Source organism: Dermochelys coriacea, chromosome 1 (assembly GCF_009764565.3).
Source record: "Dermochelys coriacea isolate rDerCor1 chromosome 1, rDerCor1.pri.v4, whole genome shotgun sequence".
Taxonomy (NCBI): Eukaryota; Metazoa; Chordata; order Testudines; family Dermochelyidae; genus Dermochelys; species Dermochelys coriacea.
Genome location: NC_050068.2, coordinates 228,906,497 through 228,931,160, shown reverse-complemented (window position 1 = coordinate 228,931,160; position 24,664 = coordinate 228,906,497). Strand labels below are relative to the sequence as shown.

Genomic DNA, 24,664 nt, shown 5'->3' with positions numbered 1-24,664 from the left:
CAAAAAAAAGTTTGTTAAAAATTTCCTGACCCGTCCTAGTTGCAACGTTCCTACGCTACTACTGCCTTTTCTAACAGAGCTCTAGCCTGTTTGTCCTCACCGTAGGCCCTCCTTTTCGTTTTTATTTCCACCTATTCAGACACCTTTCTGCCTGCTGGCAGGGAGCTGCATCTCCTTTCCGAGGCCAGCCAACACAGCTGAAGCTGCTCAATGCAGGTCTCTACTATTCTGGTTCTTCTACCAACCTCATCATCTTATCTGAGCTATCCAGCTGTTTCTCTACCCCACTGTTGCTGCTTCCATGCCTGCCTGGCTCTCCAAAACAATGTCCCCAAAAGTGCTGCACTGCACATCTGCGACTTATCAGTTCATTGTCATCATTTGTTATCTGTGCCTTGTGGTTGTTATCAGAAACTATGCTCTTAATGATTGTTAGATATGATCTTCAAATATCCTTGTTTTTATACTTTCCAATTCTACTTTTTTCAAGTATGAAATTAATATAATTGCAATAAAAGCAGTATCCTCTAGTTCTTTCATTCAAATTATGTAAAGCCAGTAGTCTCCCTTGACAGAATCTGGGGCATACAGGACATACATTGTACATATATCTGAGTTGATTACATAGATAAACACAAGTTACCGTGTAATTACTATGGTTATCAACAAGGTTACTATGGACCTTTGTTACTGTGATGCTGCTACAAAATTAACATGCCTCCATTGTTTTAGGAAACTTGCTGTTTATGTGAAAGGAGGCCAAGAAAACACTCTCAATTGTGTTAATGCTTTATAAAGGCTGGGGATAGAATTTTCAAAGGTTAGCACTGGTTAACATCATTCCCAACGTAAAACTCTCACTGATTTCAGTAGGCATAGAGTTATGCCAGCACCGAATGCTTTTGACAATCCTACCTGGGGTACATAAATTAAAGCTGCCATTATCATTTTAAACACCTAACCTGCAGCATAGCATCATGCACCCTCTGTGTTAATAAGAAATGTCAAAAAAAAATAAAGGATCTATAACAGGATAAGGTATGCATGCATAAACAAATAAAATAAAATGCTAGAATAGTGCCTGGTATTTATCAATGATTTATATAATATGCAGAAGTCCTATATAAACAGGATCAAAGCAAAGACATTTTTCTTTACAGACAGCATTTCCCCTCCCCCCAGAGAGACAGTGTCAGGGCTGAGAAGCCTAAACATATTAAATTCAGACCTAACAGCTTTGTTTTGGTTTGAGGATAGATGTTTGTATGACACATAAAAATGGCTCAGCTTTGTTTTGGTTTGAGGATAGATATTTATATGAACAGTCAAGGTATAACATTAATGTTGAAAAGTAAAATTCTCAAAAGCCAGTGAATATGAACATTATGGCTGGTGATACAAACTTAACTCTATCCCCTGTGCATATGCATATGAAATAGTCTTTATTAATATGATGACATGCTGTTTCTGAGATAAATGATATATTTTTTCCTACAGTATAGCTGGACACATGTATTTGGGATAAGTTATGATCATGTAATTAAAGGTTATCAGCGTGCCTGAACAATGTGCAGAGTAAAGTAAAGTAAAACCCGATTTTGCCCACATTTCCTGCCTTTAGATTATTTGACTCTGCTGCTATCTGTGTAAACTTGAGTAAGTCATTCAACTTTGTGCTTCAGTTTCTCCATCTCTAAAATAGGGATACTAATGCCTCTCTAACTTCATAAAGCACATTAAGAAACATGAATGAAAATCATTATATAAGAGCTAGTTGTTATTATTCATCCTCAACTAATCCATTCCAAGTTTCAAATGTATCTGCTGTATTCCTCATGACAAAAGTGCAATTACAGTATTTTAAAATGGGATGGATGTCGTTTTATTCCCTCATGGAACTAGGAAAAAAAATTGATGGGATTCTGCTTAAACTTCCCTAGAGTAAATTACCTTCAAACAGAATTACAAACATGAAAAATTTCAGAAAACTGGTGAGCTTCTGAAAGTTATGAGCCTGTGAAAAGTACTACTTCTAATTGGAACTCTTTTGTAAACTTAACTATAGCAGCAGAAGAATATGAACAGGCATAGTGTGAAGATAATATGATCTGTACACATAAACCCACATCCTTTTTTTTCCAATGTAAAAATACACGTGATACAAACTTGCTTCCTAGGTCTGCCGTAGGTGGATCATTTGGCAGAATTGTTTGATTTATATGGTGTGAATCCTTCATTTTAAGGAGCTGATAGCCTATTCAGAATTAAAATAGTAAAGAAAATGATTATGAAAGTTGATTGTCAAATGTTGAGTCTGTTTATCTTGCCTGTGACCTATTACTGTTCCTTTCCTAAATTAAATAGTATTGCTGTTTTAGTATTCTTGTTTTAGCTTCCAGTCACTAAATGCACAACAAAGTTTAAGTTGCACAGTGCTTTTGTTTCAACTCATAGTGTTACCTATGGTACCGTTAGTTTTGTAGGCACTTGGATTTGATGAAGTTTTAACCCGTTCATCCCCTCTCCCAGCTGACATAAAAATAAATTTCTGGAAGAAACATTACCTGCTGACAAGAGCAATAAGAACACAACCATCAGCACATTCAAGGACTGTTGACCACAACTTGTCATCGTTTTGTTTTCATTGATCCATTAGAGAATTACCTGTTTAATAAGATGCAATGTCATAGTTAGGTGTCAAAATCATCTCACCTTTATCTGCTTAAATCTGTACTTGCAAAATGGCTTTGCAACAGAGAAAATGGTTTAGAGCAGTATTCTCCAACCTTTTTATGCCCAAGGTCACTTTTTGAATCTAAGGGCAACCCAGGATCTACCCCGCCCCTTCCAAAAGGCCCCGCCCCTTCCCCAAAGCACTGCCCCATTCACTCCATCTCCCCCCTCCATTGCTTGCTCTCCCCCACCCTCACTCACTTTCACTGGGCAGGGGTAAGGGGTTGGTGTTTGGGAGGGAGTGTGGGCTCTGGGCTGGGGCCGAGGGGTTCACAGTGTGGGAGGGGGCTCTGGGCTGAGCCTGGGGCAGGGAGTTTGGGTGCAGGAGGGGGCTCTGGGCTGGGGAAGAGTATTGGGGTACAGGAGGGGATACATGGTGCTGGTTCTGGGAGGGGGGTCAGGGCTGGGGAAGAATGTTGGGGTGCAGCAGGAAGTATGGGGTGTTGGCTCTGGGAGGGGATGGGGGTTGGGATGCAACCTCGTGCTGGGCAGCACTTACCTCTGGCAGCTCCCAGTCAGCGGCAGGTGCAGTGAGGCTAAGGCAGGCTCCCTGCCTACCCCAGCCCCACACCGCTCCCGGAAGGGACCAATGTGCCCCTGCGGCCCCTGGTTGGGAGGGGGCACAGGAGGCATGTGGTTCTATGCACTGCTCCTCTCTTCAAGCACCGCCCCCACAGCTCTCTTGGCCAATGGGAGCTGCGGGGGTGGTGCTTGCAGGCAGGAGCAGTGCACAGAGGGAGATCCCAGCTCCCCCACCCTCAGGGCCTTGGGGCTGGGCTGGCCACTTCTGGGAGTAATGTGGGGCTGAGGTAAGCAGGGAGTCTGCTTTAGAGGCAGCCACTCTGCACCACTGGATATTGCGATTGACTGGGAGATCCTCTAGGATCAACCAGTCAATCACAGTCAAGCGGTTGGTGATCACTGGTTTAGAGTAATACAATGCGAAAACAAAACTGTATTACTTCCACTGCAGCTGTTGCATGGAAAAATACATTTCACATAAGAAATTTTAAAATATGCTATTCTTTTATTTAGCTATGTGTACATTAAATAGTGTGAGTTATGTATACCCTTTATATTCTACAGCACGAAGTAGAGGTGAGCCAAAGGGAGTGCTTGGTTGGCTATTCAGATCAAACTTTGTAATGTAAGAGGTCATGCCTCAGGCAGTGGAATACTGTCAGAAAACTGGGCTGTTTCAGTATGTCTGGAAGAACTAGGGGAGTTAAAACGATTTAAAATAAATAGGGCTGTTGATCAGTTGCAGTTAACTCATGCAATTAACTCAAAAAATTAATCGTGATTAATTGCACTGTTAAACAATAGAATACCAATTGAAATTTATTAAATATTTGTGGATGTTTTTCTACATTTTTAAATATATTGATTTCTATTACAACACAAAATACAAAGTGTACAGTGCTCACTTTATATTATTTTTTATTACAAATATTTCCACTGTAAAAATGATAAACAAAATAAATAGAATTTTTCAATTCACCTCATACAAGTACTCTAGTGCAATCTCTTTATTGTGAAAGTCTAACTTATAAATGTAGATCTTTTTGTTACATAACTTCATTCAAAAACAAAATAAGGTAAAACTTTACAGTCTACAAGTCCACTCAGACCTATTTCTTGTTCAGCCAATCACTAAGACAGACAAGTTTGTTTACATTTATGGGAGATACTGCTGCCTGCTTCTTATTTACAATGTTACCTGAAAGTGAGAACAGGAGTTCGCATAGCACTTTTGTAGCCGGTGTTGCAAGGTATTTACATGCCAGATATGCTAAACATTTGTATGCCCCTTCATGCTTTGGCCACCATTCCAGAGGGCATGCTTCCATGCTGATGATGCTCGTTAAAAAAATAGTGCGTTAATTAAATTTGTGACTGAACTCTTTGGGGGAGAATTGTATATCTCCTGTTCTGTTTTACTCACATTCTGTCATATATTTCATGTTATAGCAGTCTTGGATGACGACCCAGCACATGTTGTTCATTTTAAGAACACTTTCACAGCAGAACTGACAAAACACAAAGAAGGTACCAATATGAGATTTCTAAAAATAGCTACAGCACTCAACCCAAGGTTTAAGAATCTGAAGTGCCTTCCAAAATCTGATCGGGATGGGGTGTGGAGCATGCTTTTGGAAGTTTTAAAAGAGAAACAATCCAATGAGGAAACTACAGAACCCAAACCACCAAAAAAATGAAAATCAAGCTGCTGGTGGCATCTGACTCAGATGATGAAAATGAACATACGTTGGTCTGCTGTGCTTTAGATTGTTATCGAGTAAAACCCATCATCGGCATGGATGCATGTCCTCTGGAATGGTGATTGAGGCATGAAGGGACATATGAATCTTTAGCGCATATGGTACCTAAATATTTTGTGACGCTGGTTACAACAGTGCCATGCAAACTCCTGTTCTCACTTTCAGGTGGCATTGTAAACAAGAAGCTAGCAACATTATCTCCTGCAAATTGTAACAAAACTTTTTTGCCTGAGCGATTGGCTGAAGTAGGACTGAGTGGACTTGTAGACTCAAAAGTTTTACATTGTTTTATTTTTTGAATGCAGTTCTTTTTGTACATAATTCTACATTTGTAACTTCAACTTTCATGATAAAGAGATTGCACTACAGTACTTGTATTAGATGAATATATTTCTTTTGGTTTTTACTGTGAAAATATGTGTAATCAAAAATAAATGTATAGTGAGCACTGTACACTTTGTATTCCGTGTTGTAGTTGAAATCCATATATTTGAAAATGTAGAAAACATCCAAAAATATTTAAATAAATGGCATGCTATTACTTTTAAGAATATGATTAATCGCATGATTAATCATGATTAATTTTTTAAATTCCTTAACAGCTCTAAAAATAAATCAATCATTTTTACTTTTAAATACTTACAAGCAACACCTAGGTTCATCCCATTAGAACAGTGGTTTTTAACCTTTTTTCATTTGCAGACCCCTAAAAATTTTTGAATGGAGGTACAGACTGTATTGGAAATTTTAGACATAGTCTGCGGACCCGCAGAGAACCACGGAGTACAGGTTGAAAACCAATGCATTAGAAGATGCAGTAGTTCACAAATTGGGTTAGATAACAGAACCAGTCAGAAAAAAATTTACAAAATGTTTTTTTTATCAGAATGTGCTGATTTGTGGAAATTGAAATGTCCATTGACTCTGATGGAAGTCTGCTTGATTTCCTGCAAACTTGTTCACCTACCCAGGTCCTCAGCAGTCCACCTGGCAGCCACCATAAAAAGGGTGCTTTAATTTATGTCCAAGGCTGGTCCAGCCCAGACCAGCCCCAAGATTGGAGGAGTGAAAAGTTGTCTTAAATCCATGTTTGTTCTACCCCATCAGTTATGGTGAGCATTCTTTGACTGTTGTTGAGGATCTGCCCCAAAGTGAATTTTACCATTTATGTCAATGGGAGTAGACCCTATGCCTGATATCTAGAGTGCTGCAGTACACTCTATCCTGTCTTCCATGGCAGTATATCTAAAGTTAGTACTACATTAGCTGCGACACCAAAGGGCATGAAGAGAAGAAATTCTTTTATTGCTTATTCATCAATGTTAGTAGCCTGGATAATAAACAAGAGGAACTGGAGTTGCTCAGTTGAGCATAAATTTTATCTAGCTGGTATTACTGGAATTGGATGGGATGATTGGCATGACTAGAATGTTAAAACTCAATGGGTTAAATCTATTTTGGAAGGATGGAATGGAAAAAAGGAGAGAGGAGAGTTGCACACTATGTCAAAAAATTACTCAGAAGCAAATGTTCTTGAATGTGGATAGATAAATGTTCTAATAGATAAAGCACAAGATGGGGAAGTAGTCGGTGTCTTCTACAGACCACCAAATCTCTCTCTCTCATGCTCACACGTAAAAGGTGACTTCAACTTGAGTGACCTAAGGCTGATCAAGAGTTCTGTGGACTATTAATGTTGATTTTCAGTAAGTCTTGGAACACTGGGAAAGTTCCAGAGGACTGGAAAAAGGCTAAAGTGCCAAGGGTAAGCAGGACGACCTGGATAATTATAAGCCTTTCAGTCTGACATCGATCCCAGGAAAGATAATAGAGTGGCTGATTCTGGACTCTATTAACAAAGAAAAGGAAGATAATAAAATTAAAGCCAATCAACATGGGTTTATGGAACATAAACCCTGTCAAAATAACTTGATTTTTTTAATGAGATTACATATTTGGTTGATAAAGGTAACAGTGTTAATGTGATATACTTACAGTTCTGTAAGGTATTTGACTTGGTAACTCAAGACATTTTGATTAAGAAACTAGAATGATACAAAATCAATTTATGGCACACATTAAATGGCTGGATCTCCAAATGTAACCAAACAAAGCATCATCATTAAGCAGGTGTGTTTTTAGTGTGGTCCAAAGGGGATCTGTTTTTGTTGCTATTCTATTTAACATTTTTATCAATGACCTAGAAGAAAAAAAAATCACAACTGATAAATTTTACAGATGACATAAAGATTGAGGGAGTAGTAAATAATGAAGAGAGCAGATCACTGATACAGAGGGATTTGGATCACTTGGCACTGCACCCCAACCCCTAGCTCTGAGCCCCCTTCTGGAGCCAGCATCCCATACTCCCTGCCCCAGCCCTGCCCCCCTTCCTGGAGCCAGAACCCCAAAGCCCCTCCTGCACCCCAACACTCTGCCCCAGCCCGAAGCCCCCTCCTTCACCCAAACTCCCTCCCAGAGCCTGCACCCTGCACCCTCTCCTGCATCCCAACCCCCTGCCCCAGGCTCAGCCCAGAGCTTCATTCCACACTCCAAAACCTTCGGCCCCAGCCCAGAACCCACACCCCCTCCCCAACCCCTACCCAAACTGGTGAAAGTGAGTGAGGGTGGGGGCCTAGAGTGAGTGGGGTGGGGCAGATCCTGGGTTGCACTTAAATTCAAAAAGTGATCTTATGTATAAAAAGGTTGGAGACCATGGGATTAGATGGAATATATGGGCCAAAGATTTTAACATAACCCAGTCACTGTCTGACATTTAACAGTGTATACCAAACCCCAGACCTTAAGAGACCTCAGCATGCCTAGTACCATGGCACACACCTCATTAAACATTCGTTTTATTAAAGATAAAGAAAAGAAGGAAAACAGTTCCATTTGAAATGTAAAGTATTACATAAGGCTTTTGTTTTAACAACATCCCTTGATCCCTTTCCTTTTAGCTGGAGAGAGTTTTCAATAAGCCCCCAACCCTGCCACCCCTTTTTTTGACAGTTTCTTAGATGGTATCAAAGACAGCAATAACTGTCCTTTTGAGGAAAAGAGAAGAAGTTAGTCATGATGAGCTGGAGCCATTATTGTTAAAGTCTGATCCCATTTCATCTCAGGTGGTGTTTGGTTAGGAGTGGTGATGTCAGCTGGATCCCTGTCTCTGGCCTGCTCTGGTCAGGACATCCCTCAAGATCAGGAGGACTAAGGCTTGGGGTCCCAAGAAATGGTGGGGATGGCAGTGATGATGGTGAAGCTCGCTCCAGTAACCTCCATCCTGTTCTTTTTTCTTTCCCTGCCAAAGTCTCTTTCTTTAAGGACCCACAAAGAGCAAAGTGAGTGGAATAGCCCATCCCCTCATTATTTTGTCCATCAATTAGGCCTAGTTGCGACACACCTATTTTGGTTCACTGATTTCCAGAGCCATATTTCGTGTTTACCAAGCATGATCTTAACACAGTCTTTGAGTTATAGCAGAAGCCTTTGTGTTTAGACTAATTCAGTCTTTTTGTCTCCTTTTTATGTCTTTTCCCATCAACATGTGTTATTATAGTTATTGTCATTTTATGACATTTCACATACTTTTTACAGCTGAGCTCACAATTAAAGTAAATTGATAGGCCCAATTATTAGTCTTCTTATCTTAAGAAAGATCAAGAAAGATAAGGTTAAAGGGTGCCTTGATCAAAGTAGATACAAAGGAAACAGAAATTTGAGAATAGAGGGCTTTTCAGACTAGCCGAGAGAGGTAGAACAAGACCTAGTGACTTGAAGTTGAAATTAAACCAATTCAGACTAGAAACATTTTTAACAGTGAGGGTAATTCATCACTGGAATAATTTACCAAAGGTTTTGTTGGATTCTCAGTCACTGGCAATTTTTAAATCAAAATTGTATGTTTTTTCCCTTAAAGAGATGGTCTAGTTCAATTCAGGGAAGTCTTATCGCCTGTGTTATACAAGTCAGGCTAGATGATTACAACGATCTCTTCTGGATTTATAATCTATCAATCTATGAATCAATATTGCCAACTCTTGCAATTGTATCATTGTGACACTCTATACCTCAAAGTAGCACCCTGGAACCCCATATTCACCCCTGTCATATAAATTATGATACGTTTTGTACAAAGTGTACCTTGTGAGGTATCATTTTAAAAGTCTTGATCAGTTGAACATTAATATCTTGTTGGATTGTATGTGATAACATTATATGTTAAGTTATGAAGTATTGCTATATGTGTTACTGAAATATGTTGTGAGTTTGGCAAACACCCACAGCTAGCCTTTCAGTTGCAACAAAGGACAGCCAGACAGGCATTGATGGCCCATCAAAAAGATTCCACTCTCCCAGAAAGTGCAGGTCAGTAATGGAGACTGCCTGGCTCCCAGGTCACAGCGGAGATCTTTCTAGCAGCTGGAAGAAAGTATAAAAAGAGAGACAGTGTCATAATCACATGATCTCTCCTCCCCCCTCCCTCCATCTCAACACCTGGAGGATCATCTGGACTACAAAGACTTGGAAGGAGAGAGATCCCAGGCTAGAAGGGTGTTCAGTCTGAGCACTGAAAACTGTAAGCTAGCTGTAACATCCAGTGGGGTGAGAGACTATTTGATTCAAATCTTGCTTAGTTTGTTAAAGTTAGAATTTAGACTGCAAATTTATTTTGGTTTCTTAGGTAACCAACTTTAATCTCTGCTACTTCATAATCACCTACATCTAGCTTTCTGAAGTTAATACATTTGTTTTATATTTTACCTAAAACAGTGTGGTTTTGGTTGAAATGCTTGTGGAAATCTCAGCTCAGATCACATCTAACAAGGGCACATCTACTACCCTATTGTCAGAATGGTGATTTATTAATGAGCTTACACTGTCCAAGGGAACCTTGAGCAGTGTGAAATGGTGTATTTCTGGGGTGCAAGGCTGGGGATTGGGGTATTGGTGCCTCTCTGTATGATTCATGAGTGGCTAAGGGAGCAGTCATGTAATACAGCTGGTGTGGGGCTCCACATGTTGATGGCTGAGTGATCACAGTTGCTGGTGGGGTGTTGCTGCTTGTCACTAGCATAGCTTTGTGAGAGACAGCCCAGGCAAGAGAGTTAAGGATGCACAGTGGTCCCACAGTTCCAGATTGTACCTGGGGATCCCCATCACAATCAAAAGTCTTAATTTTTTCCTTAAGCTCCTGCTCCTGGAATCAAAAACCAGAAGACAAGTAAAAAGAAAACCAAATGTATCACTTTTTAAAAAATTCATAATTTTTAGGCCAATCACATGATTTTTTTAGGCTTGACTCATGATTTTTGAACACTTGGGGCTGGCAGTACTGCATTAGTACTAGATTCTGGTGTCTGGATGCCACAGTGATAGGTGTGTGGAAAATGCCAAAGATAGATAAACAGATGCTAGTAGTATAGACTAGTACTATACATTGAAGGCCAAACATATGAAGGAATCAGGGTTTTTTTGCTTAAAAAAACAGGGAACTGCATCTATTATATAACCCCTGATTGCAAAATAAAGGGAACATTTCTGACCTCTTGCTTCTCCCTTTGTGCCTGCTGTTCTCTATTGCTCGGTGAAACAGTCAGATTCAGTGCTGTGTAGCTCAGGATGCTCCCTAAGCTATTTGGACAGAGCAGCAGGTAGAATAAATGAATCAAGACGAGGTGAAATATTTCCTAAGATTTGGCCACAAAAGTGAAGTTGGAGATAGGAATGTTATAATTTGCAAGGCAGTAGCTGGAGAATATTATTATTGTTAATAGTTAGACTAGACAGTTGGGGGATTTAAAATGAGTTTGAAGTATTAAGCTTGGAGGAATGAGGAAAGCATTGTTTTATTACTGTAAGCAGCTTGTGGCAAGTCCAGTGGGTGGGGCATAGGACTGGGTGGGAGCCAAGAGACTGAAGGATTCTTTTCCAAGCCCAGCCAATCAATGACCTTCTGCATAGCCTTGGGCATGATGTTTCTCCCCTCTATGGTTCAGGTTACGGAAATAATGGTACTCGCTCATCTTTGTAAAGTGGTTGAGATCCTTTGATGAAAAAGTATTATATTAGGATTTTCATTTGTGAAAATGCAACTCAGAGAGATTGGGGAAAAAAGAGAATTCCAGAGGAGGGTCCTGTGATGTTGTTGCAGAGCAGATGTATAAGTGAGAAATAATGGGAAGGCACTGGCTGAGAGCTTCTGGTTGCACTGTAATCTGAACTCATTGGCCTATAGCCTCACTCTTCTCATGGATGCCATAGTGTTTGATATTGTAAGCTCAATGTTCTGTGTTTTATTGTTTAATTGATGGAATATGTCAGCAGGCTTTAGTCACATGAGTTGGTGCATTTTGGCTCTCCCTGAACTATTGTGTACACAGCTTTGGTTGCCTATGCACCCTGTCTGCCTGCTTATCTAGGAGTCGTGTGAGTCATTGGAAAGAAAGAGATTGCCAAAAGAAAGAACTGCTTCATGTGACAAGCAGTCTTGATGTAAAAACACATAAGCATCTCAGAATACAGGAAGGAAAGATACTGCATCTTTAAACATAGTTAGATAAATATAAGTTATATTTTTCACTTTAAAAAAAATTATAAGAGCAAGACAACCATGAGGATTCAGTAGAAGAATTTACAAAATATAACGACAGTATCAAACAAGTTCACGTCACCATCACGTCTGGATACTTTACTCATCTTAAAAGCATATTATATGACAGTATATGGATAGCACCTTAACATTGATTTGCACAAAAAGAAAAGGAGTACTTGTGGCACCTTAGAGACTAACAAATTTATTAGAGCATAAGCTTTCGTGAGCTTTATTATTGTTGTTGTTTGTTATTTATTTTTTATTAATTATTAATGTATTTATTTTATTTTACTATTACCTCTAATCCGACTACCACATGAGCAGGCCAGGCCTATCACAATAAGACCCTCATCCCTAATATGGCCTCTGGATAATAACAGTAGAAATAATAGCGAATAGTAACGTGCAAATCAATGGTTTCAGAGTAGCAGCCGTGTTAGTCTGTTTCCATAAAAAGAAAAGGAGTACTTGTGGCACCTTAGAGACTAACAAATTTATTAGAGCATACGCTTTCGTGAGCTGTACCTGTAAAGAATATAAAAAGCTGATTTTAAGAAACTCCACCTGCTGATCAGCTGGAGTCCTAGAGCCTGCTTCCCTGCAGCCATACCAGCTTATAGGTTTTTAAATGGAAAAGCTAAATTTGGAGCACAGTGAACTCTCTCAACATCAGCTCCTTATTAAAAATTAAGAGTTACAACTCTGCATGGCCGAGCGAAGCGCTACTGAAACCTTTGTCCACCAGTCTTGAGCTGAAAACCTGAGGGGGAGGGAGGGAGAAAGGAGTTAGAGGAGTCTGAGAACAGCAGGTGTGGAGGATGCAGAACAACAGGACATGAGGGAAGGAGATCAGCTTAGCTCCACTCTATATGTCTCTGTTTTAGGAAATAAAGGACTACATAAAACAAAGCTATGCTGCTGATGGCATCACAGGCCTTAGGCTTTGTCCCTGAGCCTTTCAATTAACAGTCATTTATACACAAAAGAAGTGATTCTATAACTCAGAGTTCTTGAAAAATACCACATAGACCAGCAGGTAAATGAGATTGTATCTATTTAATAAGACTAGTAATTCCTAGCACAACATTTTGAAGAGATGCTGGTCCCAGTCTTGCAATTGGCTGTGCACAGGCAGATTCCTGCACCCTGGTGGAGCCCTATTATCTTCAAAGGGTCCCTGTGCAGGTGCAAGGAGTCTGGTAAAAAAGATAGTTGCAGGACTGAGACCCCTATCAGTTTAAAAATTATATCCTTTATTTAGTGTGCTTGTATATGCATGTTCATACATAGGCACACACTATATATGCTATTATTTATTATTATTTATACTACAGTAGGGGCAATCATGTAGTCATGGATCAGGACCCCTGATGTACTAGATACTTTACAAAAACATAACAAAATAGTGGTCCCTATCCAAAAAAATTAATTACATATGATCATTATATGCATACAAAAAGAAAAGGAGTACTTGTGGCACCTTAGAGACTAACAAATTTATTTGAGCATAAGCTTTTGTGAGCTACAGCTCACTTCATAGTGAACAGTAGCTCATGAAAGCTTATGCTCAAATAAATTTGTTAGTCTCTAAGGTGCCACAAGTACTCCTTTTATTTTTGCGAATACAGACTAACATGGCTGCTACTCTGAAACCTGTCTATATGCATACACACTATCAATAATCTATATCTATATATTGCAACATTATGCTAGTGCATGAAAGGTGATATAGATTAGTTTATTTTTTTAAAAATATTGCCCAACCTGAATTAAGTACAAAACCCACTATATAAATAATGAAAAGTGAATCAAGTCCAGACCCTGCAAAGACCTATTCACATGCTCAGAGTTCATCAGTAGTCCCACTGCATTCAGTTTTCATGTGTAACCCAGGTACTGAGGTGCCCACAGTTTAAAGCCAGTCTTCCTATGTTAACACACCCTGTGTTACAGTATGGTAGAAAGTAAACAAGAATCGTAATCCATCCTAAAACTCAAAGTGATGACCAGAAAGCAACTGACTGATGATTTGCAAATGTGAGTGTCCTTGAACTGACCATAGTGTTTTATGCTGGGAAAGAAAATATTTTAAAAACACTGATGTGCTTTTCTCCAAGCCAATATTTTGTTTCTAGTAAAAATCGACATCCTCCTAAACCCGAATTCACATTAGTATGCACTGACTGTAAGCACCTTATGGCTTGCAGATGGAAAGTTCACTATGAGTCATGCATAAAATAAACATGACCTAACCATGTATTTTATTCAGCTCATATGATTTATGCTATATAAGTTTCCTCTCATGGAGAAGTGCACCAATTTCCATATATTTTATAAAGGAGCTTAAATTCTGTGTTTTGATTATCACCTTAGATGATAAATAATAAAGTTGCAGGGTGAAATCCTGGCTTTTTGAAGTCAATGGGAATTTTGCCATTATAGTCAATGGGGACAGGATTTTACACTAAGTGTTCATATCTGTAGTAATAAACCGCAACTACTCTTCTTCGGCTTGCTATAGGTAATATATCCATTGATACAACCTTTCAAAAGTGACACTCTTAAAATCACCACATTTACATCCTCCTGTTATAATATTTAGCACATACGTAGCACTTGAGATCTTCAAGTAATTGTACTAACACAAATTCATAGCATGTGAAGTAGATGAGTAGTGTACCCATTATATAAGTGGGGAAACAGAAATATTACTAATTTGTATTGCAGTAGTGCCTAGAGCTCCCAAGTGAGATCAGATCCTCATTGTGCTATGCACTGTGCATACATATATATATAGAGAGAGAGAGAAACAGTCTCTGCTCTGAGCAATTTACAATCTAAATAGACACGGCAAACAAAGGGTAGCAAAGAGGAATTATTATGCACATTTTACAGATTGGGAATGGAGGTCCAGAGAGATTAAGACGGTTGTCCAAGATTACACAGGAAGTCTGTGACAGACCTGGGAGTTGGACCAAGATCTCTCAGGCCAAGTCCAGAGTCTTAAGTACAACACTGTCCTTCTGTTTAAAAGAAACATTCTACTCTGAAAAGTGACTATATAAAAATTAACAACAGACCTGCTTCCTATGTGTATACAGTTATATAGACTTAAGTTAGTACCTAAAATAATATTTTTATTATATATCTGCAGAACCAACACACGAGAGAGAGAGCACATCTAGGTAACTTAGGATATGTCTATACTGCAATAAGACATCCATCTGGCCCAGGCCAGCTTACTTGGGCTCATGGGGCTCAGGCTCAGGAACTTGCAATGTAAACGTCCGGGCTTGAGCTGTAGGACCTACCACCTTGCAGGGTCCTATAGCACAGGCTCCATCCCGAGCCTGGCTGACTACATTGAAGTTAAACAGCCCCTTAGCCTGACCCGTGTGAGCCTGAGTCAGCTGGCATGGGTCAGCCGCAGGGGTTTTTATTGCAGTGTAGACTACACATAGTGGTGGACAGTACCCTGTCTGCACTATATGTAAAATCTCAAATTAAAGGTGACTTTCCATTTATCATAATGGGATCATATAGTGCTTTCTAAGCAAGTAAAATGTCAAAGAGGGAGATTTACAGAGGGTGCCTAATGTCCATTAAGTTTTGGTGGGAGTTAGGTAACTGATTGCCATTTTTCAGAGTAGCTGCCGTGTTAGTCTGTATTCACAAAAAGAAAAGGAGAACTTGTGGCACCTTAGAGACTAACACATTTATTAGAGCATAAGCTTTCGTGAGCTACAGCTCACTTCATCGGATGCATATGGTGGAAAAAACTTTTCCACCAAATTTTTTCCACCAAATGCATCCGATGAAGTGAGCTGTAACTCACGAAAGCTTATGCTCTAATAAATTTGTTAGTCTCTAAGGTGCCACAAGTACTCCTTTTCTGATTGCCATTTGCGTCTTTGAAAATATACACCAAGGTCCCTGCCCCAAAGAACTTAAATGTAAATGGGGAAAAATAGCCTAGGCTGGGTCTAGATCAATACATCTGTTTCTCGCTTTATTACAAAGTCATGATGCGTGATGCTAGCCACACTTTAACACAGAAGCACAGATATTCCCATTTACAAATAGATATTTCTCACAGGATCCTCATTTGGCTTTGAAACACAAAGACAACAACGAGCAAGGACATCACTCAGATATGTTAAAGACATTAATCAAGGCTAACAATGCTTTAAATAATACTTTGATTTCAAAAAATAATGCTTTGTTTTTTAAAACTTTAATTGAGTAAGAATACTTCCTAATCTTTGTTGTTAAGACTACACAGTATATATTACCTAACCAAGGGCCTCTTACTGAACCTCTTACTCTCAGTGGTTAAGTTACTCTCAACATGCCCCGAACTATCCAAGTTTTATTTTTTAAACAGATCTAACTTATTTTATTTTTATGTCAATTTTATGATTACATAGAAGAAAAAATAAACAAAAGAGAAAGCTAAAATTAACTGGTGAAGACAGAGAATGAATAAACAGTAAATCTAACAAATGACAGCTTTTTTTCACTAAGCCTGTCACTATCACCCCTTGCCTCAAGGGGCCACATGTGTGTGTGCAGATTATAGGTTTTCACTACAAGCTTATTTCAACCCTAATATCTCAGTGAATTTTCAAGCTCGTTACAATCTACAGTATCTGCTGTCAAGAAATTCTTTGACTTTATATCAAACAAAAATGTAATCCTTTTGACAGCTATCACAGATGCCCATTCTCTGATGATTTTCTTTTAATTAACCATAAGGTTTCTCATGCCCACTATATAATAGATCAATAAGTAGCTGCAGAGTCACATACTCCAGACACTAAACAATGTCTTAATGAAGTAAATTACACATTGTACTGAATTATGAGTTCAAAGATGGTTGGACTGGATCTAGTGATGTATGTGACTTTTTGAATCAAGACTAGATCAAAGAGCATTAATGAAATGTTAGTGCAGATCAGCAGGGTCCCCACAGACAGTTAGTCCAAACAGGCTGGCTAGTGTGGGGTAAATTCACACCCCAGCTTGTTACAAACTAAATGCTCATATAGACAAGACCTTAGTCTCCCAAATCTAACCCTTGACCCGCATGTGCCTCTTCAATTACTCTCCTTTTCCCATTCATCTCTAAGTTCACTGATTGTGTTGTCTAGTGTTCCTCTCCTCCAATTCTGTTCAAGACCTTCTCCAATTCAGTTTATACCTCTTGCGTTCCATGAAAGGGTTCTCACCAAAATGACCTCTTCTAGCCAAAGCTCAGAACCAGTACTTCATCCTCACTGACCAATCAGCTACCACTGACACAGCCGACCAAGTTTTTCTTGTTCTTGTTGATGTCTTGTCCTTCCTTGGTTTCTGTGACTCAGTCCTGTCCTGCTTCTCCTCCCTCTCTCATTGCTCCTTACTTGTTTCTTAGGGTGACCAGCTAGCAAGTGTGAAAAATCGGGACAGGGGGTGATAGGTGAATGGTGCCCTATATAAGACAAAGCCCTGAATATCAAGACTGTCCCTATAAAATTGGGACATCTGGCCACCCTAGTTTGCATGCTCTTTTCTGTGTTTTGCACAGCTCTGCCATTGGATATTTCACATGCTTTAATATGTGTTTTTGCAGTTACAATGATGGTAGAGGTAGTGGAGTGTACGGTGTAGCATGCGCATATTTATACAATGTCGCATCATTGTGAAAAAATATCTCATAATGATGAAACATCACAAGGTAGAGCAGGGAAAGTAAGCTCTGCAGACTTTCTGTGTATTAGCAGTCGAGAGCTTTTAGAACAGCTGAAAATTTTTATTATTGAAGCCCTGATCATTCTGATGATCTTTAGCTTATTTTTCATAATGAGATCACTTATGTTTGAGGTCTCTGTCTGGTAAGATTGTACAGTTAGTTGTCTGAAAGGATGGGGAAGAGAACGCCAAGTGTAGGCTGCAGAGCATTTTCATTATGAATTAGGTATAATGAGTGCAGCACAGTGAGATCTGTTCCTTTTCCATTTTTGTACTCATAGTTTTCTGCTAGCAATTTAGCTCCAAGGGTTATATCCTTCTCAGCCTGCCTAATGGGGTTTCAGAAGTCAATACATCCTTAGTATTGTTGCCACTACAGATTTAATTTATGCTGTAGCTGAAATACAAGGTTTTAACATGATGTCAAAGAACCTTTGTAACTACAAAAATATGTTGTTAGTTTAAACTCAAAGCAAAACACAATGGTTTTAGAGTCCGTCACGGGGCCAGGTTTTCAGCTAGTGTAGATCAACATAGCTCCATGGACATTAATAGAACAACACCAATTTACATCAGCTGATGATCTGGCCCAAGAAATCCTATGGCTTATACCACCACAGGTATAAAGTAATGTGTTCTTGATTAATAATCTTATCTAGTTTTGATTTAAATCCATGAAAAAGCTTCCAGTGATTTTAATGGAAATTTGATCAGTCCCTATGCATATTTATAGGCCAACTATCCCGGGATCCCTATATAAATTCTGAATTTTCAGACTTTTCTACACTGGGTCACTGTGACCAAGAGTGTTATACTTCCCTCAAACCCCAAGATATGGAAAAGACTTTTCTGTTTGTTTTCTGGCAGTTTCTTATTCTTGATTATTTACATTCTTTTCATTTCCACATAAATCAATCATGCCATATAGATTTTACTCTAATTTTCAGAAAAAAATTTCTCTTCCAGACTGAGACCAAGGGACAAATCTAATCTTGTTCACATTGTTCACCAGGAGTAATTCTGCTCAAGTAAATGAGGTAACACAGATGTAAAACCAGTGTGAATGAGATCAGAATGAGACTCCAGAATGGAAATTGTCACTAAAAATGATGAATTTTAAGAAAGTTTTGAATAATGTGTTCTGATTAATTGGGAACAGAAAGTAACAATGCAATTCGGGACAGGAACTGTTATACATCAGATCCATGTAGTTCAGTGTACAGAATCAGCTGCTTTAGAAGAAGATGCAAGAAACCCTAAAGTGAACATCCATGGAATAAACTTTTGGTAGGAGAAATTCTTTCCTAGTCCTGTCAGGTAGAGGATCGCTTATACCCAAAACAGGAAGATTTTTATTCCTTACAAGCTTTTCAGTTATTGTAACTGTGAATGTTCTCATTATCCATGTAAATGACGGATCCTTTTTTGAATCCTACTAAATCCTTGTCCTCATTGGTAGACTGTGGAATTCACTGCCACAATTTAATCATGCATAGCATAAGAAGTATTTCCTTTTATTAGTTTTAAATTTGCTGCCTTTCAGTTTGATTGAATGTTCCCTTGCAGTTGTATTATGAGAGAGGGAAAACAGAAGTGCCTGATCTACCTTCTTCAGACCATTCATTATTTGTATGCCACTATCACGTCCCCTCTTATCTGTCTCGTCTGTAAACTAACAGTCAGTCTTTTCAATGTTTTTTCTTTTGGAAATTTTCTTATGTTTACTCATTTTTGTCACCTGTCTCTGAATCTCTTCTATTTCTGACATGATCTTAACTATAGGCAGCTGCAATGATCAGTTTTGCAAATATTTATTTCAAGGGACTATCTGTGTGAAAGATGACAGCTTAGAGAAACAAACATTTGAAGAGGAAATAAATGTTCTGAAAACTGTTTTGAAGAGACTGATATTTTTAACTCGTTAAAAAAATTGCACTCTCCCTTCAAAAACATAAGTTCACAAAGTAACAGAAAGTTTAGAAGCATCCCAATGAAAAGACAGAATCTGATACTAAAGCCCCCTGGATAACCACAAGGAAATTAAAAAGAGTTGTTGTTCTTAATATTATGTATTTTATGAAAAGTCTCAGACTGGCAGCTATTTGCTCTTCTAGATATTTTTCGCTTTCTGCCTTTTTTGCCACTGCTGGTCCATATATCAACTATGTAATGAAAATGTTAAGATAAATAACAAAGGTTAGTTTTGCAATTTTATCCTGTGTGTTAATTCAAATACACTATGAAAGGATAATATTTTCTAGAGGTATTTTTAAATAGTTGTATTTTCAAAGCAAGTGATGCAATTCCTAATACCCCTTCCACTAGGAGGTAGTTAATAACAATCGTGAATGGCTTTCTAATTTATGCAACACCACAAATCTCTTTCCCATTCCAAAAGAAAAGGCCACCTTAAATGCAGATCTGGTTAAGACAGAGCTTATTTTAAGCATATCATTCGGAGGAAAGCATTTCTCAGTTCAATCAGGGACTACAGCTTGAAATTGCAATACTGCGAGCCCCAGGTTCCACTTAATCCTTCACAGAAAGGTTAGTAATCAAGTTTGGCATCTGCACTAACATTGCCTTCCAATCTCATAAACCTTGTCACAAAGGACCTATTCAAATGAAAACTATTATGAATTGTGCTCAGACAAACTAATAATCTCTTTTACAAGGAAAGTAAGAGTTAATCAGAACTTAAACTCAAACCTGGGACACAGGAGGGCATGGGGGGTCACATGTCCTGTCAGATTTCTGCCAGGTTGTTGGGTGGTTTTTTTTTTTTTTTGGGCGGGAAGAGGGTTCAAAATACATGCCCCCAACTATCAGTTATGCGTCACCTCTGAACGTGTGCAATGCGTGTTTTCAGAGGGCATATCTGCTTGATAATTACAAATGCAAAAGCAAAAGATAAAAGTTGCAAAAAGTATGAAGGTAAGAATTACTGCTGCATGATAAAGAACTATCCTACTCAGAATGGGTCATATGGAAAGTCAGAAGGCATTGCTCATGCAAGCAACGCAAAGATATAGGCTGAAAGAGACTGGCTAGGAATGAAGAAAGATGTAGCCATTCATATTCATAAACCAAGTGATGATCAGAAAAATACAAAAGAAGAACTGATGCAAAGTGGCAATCTCTTCTGACTCTTCTTTAACGGGCTGCTAAATATCTGCTCTTCAAAACTAGTAAGAGTGCTTAACAAGAGACCTGTGGGAATGTCAGCTCAGTGATCTGCAACAAAGTATTTAATAAGACAGTGTTTGTGGGCTGGTCTACACTAGAAAAGTCCATGAAGCTAGCTACCGCCTCACAGGTAGGTGAATTACCTACACCCTGGGGAGAACCCCTCTTGTCAGCATAGTTAGGTATGTACACACTACAGCGTAGGTCAGCGTAACTTATGTCACTCAAGGGTGTGAAGAAACCATCCTCCTGAGCAACATAAAAGTTTCACCAACATAAGCGCCAGTGTGGACAGCACTACTGACCTAGTTACCAGCTCTCAGGGAGATGGATTAATTAAACTGATGGGAGAGCTTTCTTCTATCGGCATAGAGCGTCTTCATCAGCTGTGCCACTGCCAGCTCTAGGATTTTTGCCGCCCCAAGCAAAAACATTTTTGGCTGCTCCCCCGCCCTGCCCCTGGCTCCACCCCAAATCCACCCTTTCCAACCCCTTCCCCAAATCCCCGGCCCCACCTCCTCCTCCTCTGTGCCATTGTAGTGTTTCAAGTATAGACAAGCCCTATACTGCAGCACTACAATAGGACTGGAACTGACCTCAACAGGTCATCTAGTCCACTCCCCTGCACTCATGGCAGGACTGTATTATCTAAACCATCCCTGACAGGTGTTTGTCTAACCTGCTATTAAAAATATTCAATGATGGTGATTCTGCAACCTCCCTAGGCAATTTGTTCCAGTGCTTAATCACCCTGACAGAAAGTTTTCCCTAATCTCCAACCTAAACCTCCCTTGCTGCAATTTAAGCCCATTGCTTCATGTCCTATCCTCAGAGGTTAAGGAGAAGAATTTTTCTCCCTCCTCATTGTAACAACCTTTCATGTACTTGAAAACTGTTATCATGTCCCATCTCAATCTTCTCTTCTCCAGACTAAACAAACCCAATTTTTTCAATCTTCCCTCATAGGTCATGTTTTCTAGACCTTTAATCATTTTTGTTGCTCTTCTCTGGACTTTCTCCAATTTATCCACATCTTTCCTGAAATGTGGCGCACAGAACTGGACACAATACTCCACTTGAGGCCTAATTAGCGTGGAGTAAAGCAGAAGAATTACTTCTCGTGTTTTACTTACAAGACTCCTGCTAATACATCCCAGAAGGATGTTTGCTTTTTTTGGAACAGTGTCTCACTGATGTTGACTCATATTTAGCTTGTGGTCCATTATGACCCCCAGATTCCTTTCTGCAGTACTCCTTCCTAGGCAGTCATTTCCCATTTTGTATGTGTGCAAAAGATTGTTCCTTCCTAAATGGAGTACTTTGCATTTGTCCTTATTGAATTTCATCCTATTTACTTCAAACCATTTCTCCAGTTTGTCCAAATCATTTTGAATTATAATCCTATCCTCCAAAGCACTTGCAACCCTTCCCAACTTGGTATCATCTGCAAACTTTATAAGTGTTCTCTCTATGCCATTATCTAAATCATGGATGAAGATATGGAACAGAACTGGATCCAGAACTGATCCCTGTGGAACCCCACTCATTATGCCCTTCCAGCATGACTTGAACCACTGATAACTACTCTCTGGGAATGGTTTTCCACCCAGTTATGCACCCACCATATAGTAGTTCCATCTAGGCTGTATTTCCCTAGTTTGTTTGAGAAGGTCATGTGAGACAGTATCAAAAGTTTTACTAAAGTCAAGATATATCACAACTACCACTTCCCCCTATCCACAAGGCTTGTTACTTGTCAAAGAAAGCTATCAGGTTGATTTGACATGATTTGTTCTTGACAAATCCATGCTGACTGTTACGTATCACCTTATTATCTTCTAGATGATTGCAAATTGATTGCTTAATTATTTGCTCCATTATCTTTCCAGGTACAGAAGTTAATCTGACTGGTTTGTAATTTTCCGGGTTGTCCTTATTTCCCTTTTTATAGATGGGCACTATATTTGCCCTTTTCCAGTCATTTGGAATCTCTCCCGTCTTCCATGACTTTTCAAAGATAATTGCTAATGGTTCAGATATCACCTCAGTCAGCTCCTCAAGTATTCTAGGATGCATTTCATCAGGCCCTAGTGACTTGAAGACATCTAACTTGTCTAAGTAATTTTTAACTTGTTCTTTTCCTATTTTAGCCTCTGATCTTACCGCATTTTCACTGACATTCACTATGTTAGGCGTCCAATCACTGCCAACCTTCTTGGTAAAAACCAAAACAAAGAAGCACTTCTGCCATTTCCATGTTTCTGTTATTATTCCCTGCCCCCCCATTGAGTAACAGCCTACCCTGTCCTTGGTCTTCCTCTTGCTTCTAATGTATTTGTAGAATGTTTTCTTGTTACTCTCTATGTTTCTAGCTAGTTTGATCTTGTTTTGTGCCTTGGCCTTTCTAATTTTGTCCCTACATACTTTGTGTTATTAGTTTATATTCGTCCTTTGTAATTTGACCTAGTTTCAACTTTTTGTAGGACTCTTTTTTGATTTTTAGATAATTGAAGATCTTAAATTCAGTTGTATTCAATATGTTAACATATGAGTGCGTATCAGAGTGACAGGCAGAGATGAGCACCACCAGGGGTGGGGGTACTATGAGAAGATAAGCATGATAGAACATCCCCTACAAGGTCTGGGACAACAACAGTTGGTCTGGCTTAGGGAGGAAACTCGCCCAGTTTACTGTGAGTTGGAATGAATTCTCAGAACCTCCACTTCGGCATTCTCCATTCAGCCTGCTGAACTACTAGATATCCAGGAAGTGCCTGGCAGTCTAGTCATGAGGAAGAAGCAGGAAAACAATGACTAGATGAACCAAAAAGAACAGGGGGATGAGGAGCTGGACTGAGACATGCAGCTGTGTTCCCACGTAATCCCCATAACATGGAATCTCACCTCCATCCCTTTGACTACGTGGGCGGCTGTTCCTGTTTTGCGAGGAAGTGGCTGGTTCAGCAACAATAGATGCCCAGACCCAAAATGGTGCACAAGTGGAGATTTTGTTTGTTTTCGTTTTTGCACTGAAAATGAAATATCAAATTTCTAAAGACAGAGTTTTATTACAAGAAATTACACAATTATGTCAAAAAGCATTTCCATTACATTGTATCTATCAGCCTGTCAACACCAGATCACAGCACATAATTAGCATGCTGCTTTTATCTACTGTAAGTCACATTTCAGGCTGCCTTTCTATTCAGAGCATGAAAAACATTCCTAGGCAGGTTCATTGTATCTCACTGAGAAACACTCAGTGCAATTTAAAAGAAAATATTTATATTGTTCCTCATCTTGTATATATGTTATATCTTTTTATTATTCAAAGCTGACAAGTTTGTTCGTGTGCAACGAAGTTTAATTCTTGTAAATAAAGGCTCTGGTATTTTGAACATCAACCATGCTGTTATATAGCAATAACAGGTCAGTTCACTCTTCACTCACCCATACAAAGATAAAGCCATTGTAAAACCATCCAGACTAAAAAGCACAATAATTAACTCTTCGTAAACTTCCTCACTATACAAAAGATAATTGGATAATTAATTAAGGTTGTTTTCATAACACCCTTCCTCCCTGCCCCCAACAGCATTACAAAAAATTGACTTCTGCTACAAACACATTATTATTTACTCTACTGCTCCACCCCGGGTTCCTTCCTCCGTTTGAAAGTGAGAGTTCGAAAGCATGTGCACAGAGCAGTTCTGAATTGTTAAGCATGCCCTCTTGGAGAAGGTGTTAACAGCCTCAGGCACAGCTGCTTGCATGTCTGGCTATGCATAGGTTGATATTAGCCCAGTTGCTTCAACATTCCACTGTTAATCAAAAACGTCTCCTTTGTTTTTCAAGCATGATCTACTAAATACAACCGGGAAATATGATAATCATGACTTTAGTGATGAAAGTCATTGTGGGTAAACAGATGTCTTCATTTTGCTTTCAGTTTCCCGAAATCACAGTCCTTTCACCAGCCTTCACTGGCTGAGTGTACAGCTAAATCTGCATCTTGCAGGGTCAGTAGAATAATGAAGAGTGAGAGTGGATTTTCTAAAGGAAATGAGTCAATAAGGAGCACAAGTCTCATTTTAAAGTCAATATTATGTCTTGCATGTAGGCCCCTTTGAAAATCCCA

General features: G+C 39.1%; 1 protein-coding gene across 8 annotated transcripts in view; it reads right to left on the bottom strand.

The window, feature by feature from the left end:
• Positions 1-24,664, bottom strand: part of SHISAL1 (shisa like 1) — a 274,691-nt gene that overhangs the window by 71,865 nt on the left and 178,162 nt on the right. For 5 of the 8 annotated variants that reach the window (XM_043515578.1, XM_043515582.1, XM_038387398.2 and 2 more), the window contains one exon: positions 2,565-2,664. In XM_043515578.1, the coding sequence (XP_043371513.1) occupies positions 2,565-2,631 (67 nt within the window). In that variant the 5' untranslated portion in view covers positions 2,632-2,664. Of the gene's footprint in view, positions 1-2,564; positions 2,665-23,430; positions 23,556-24,664 lie in introns of all 8 variants that reach the window. The other 3 variants (XM_043515557.1, XM_043515571.1, XM_043515568.1) reach the window with 1 other exon arrangement.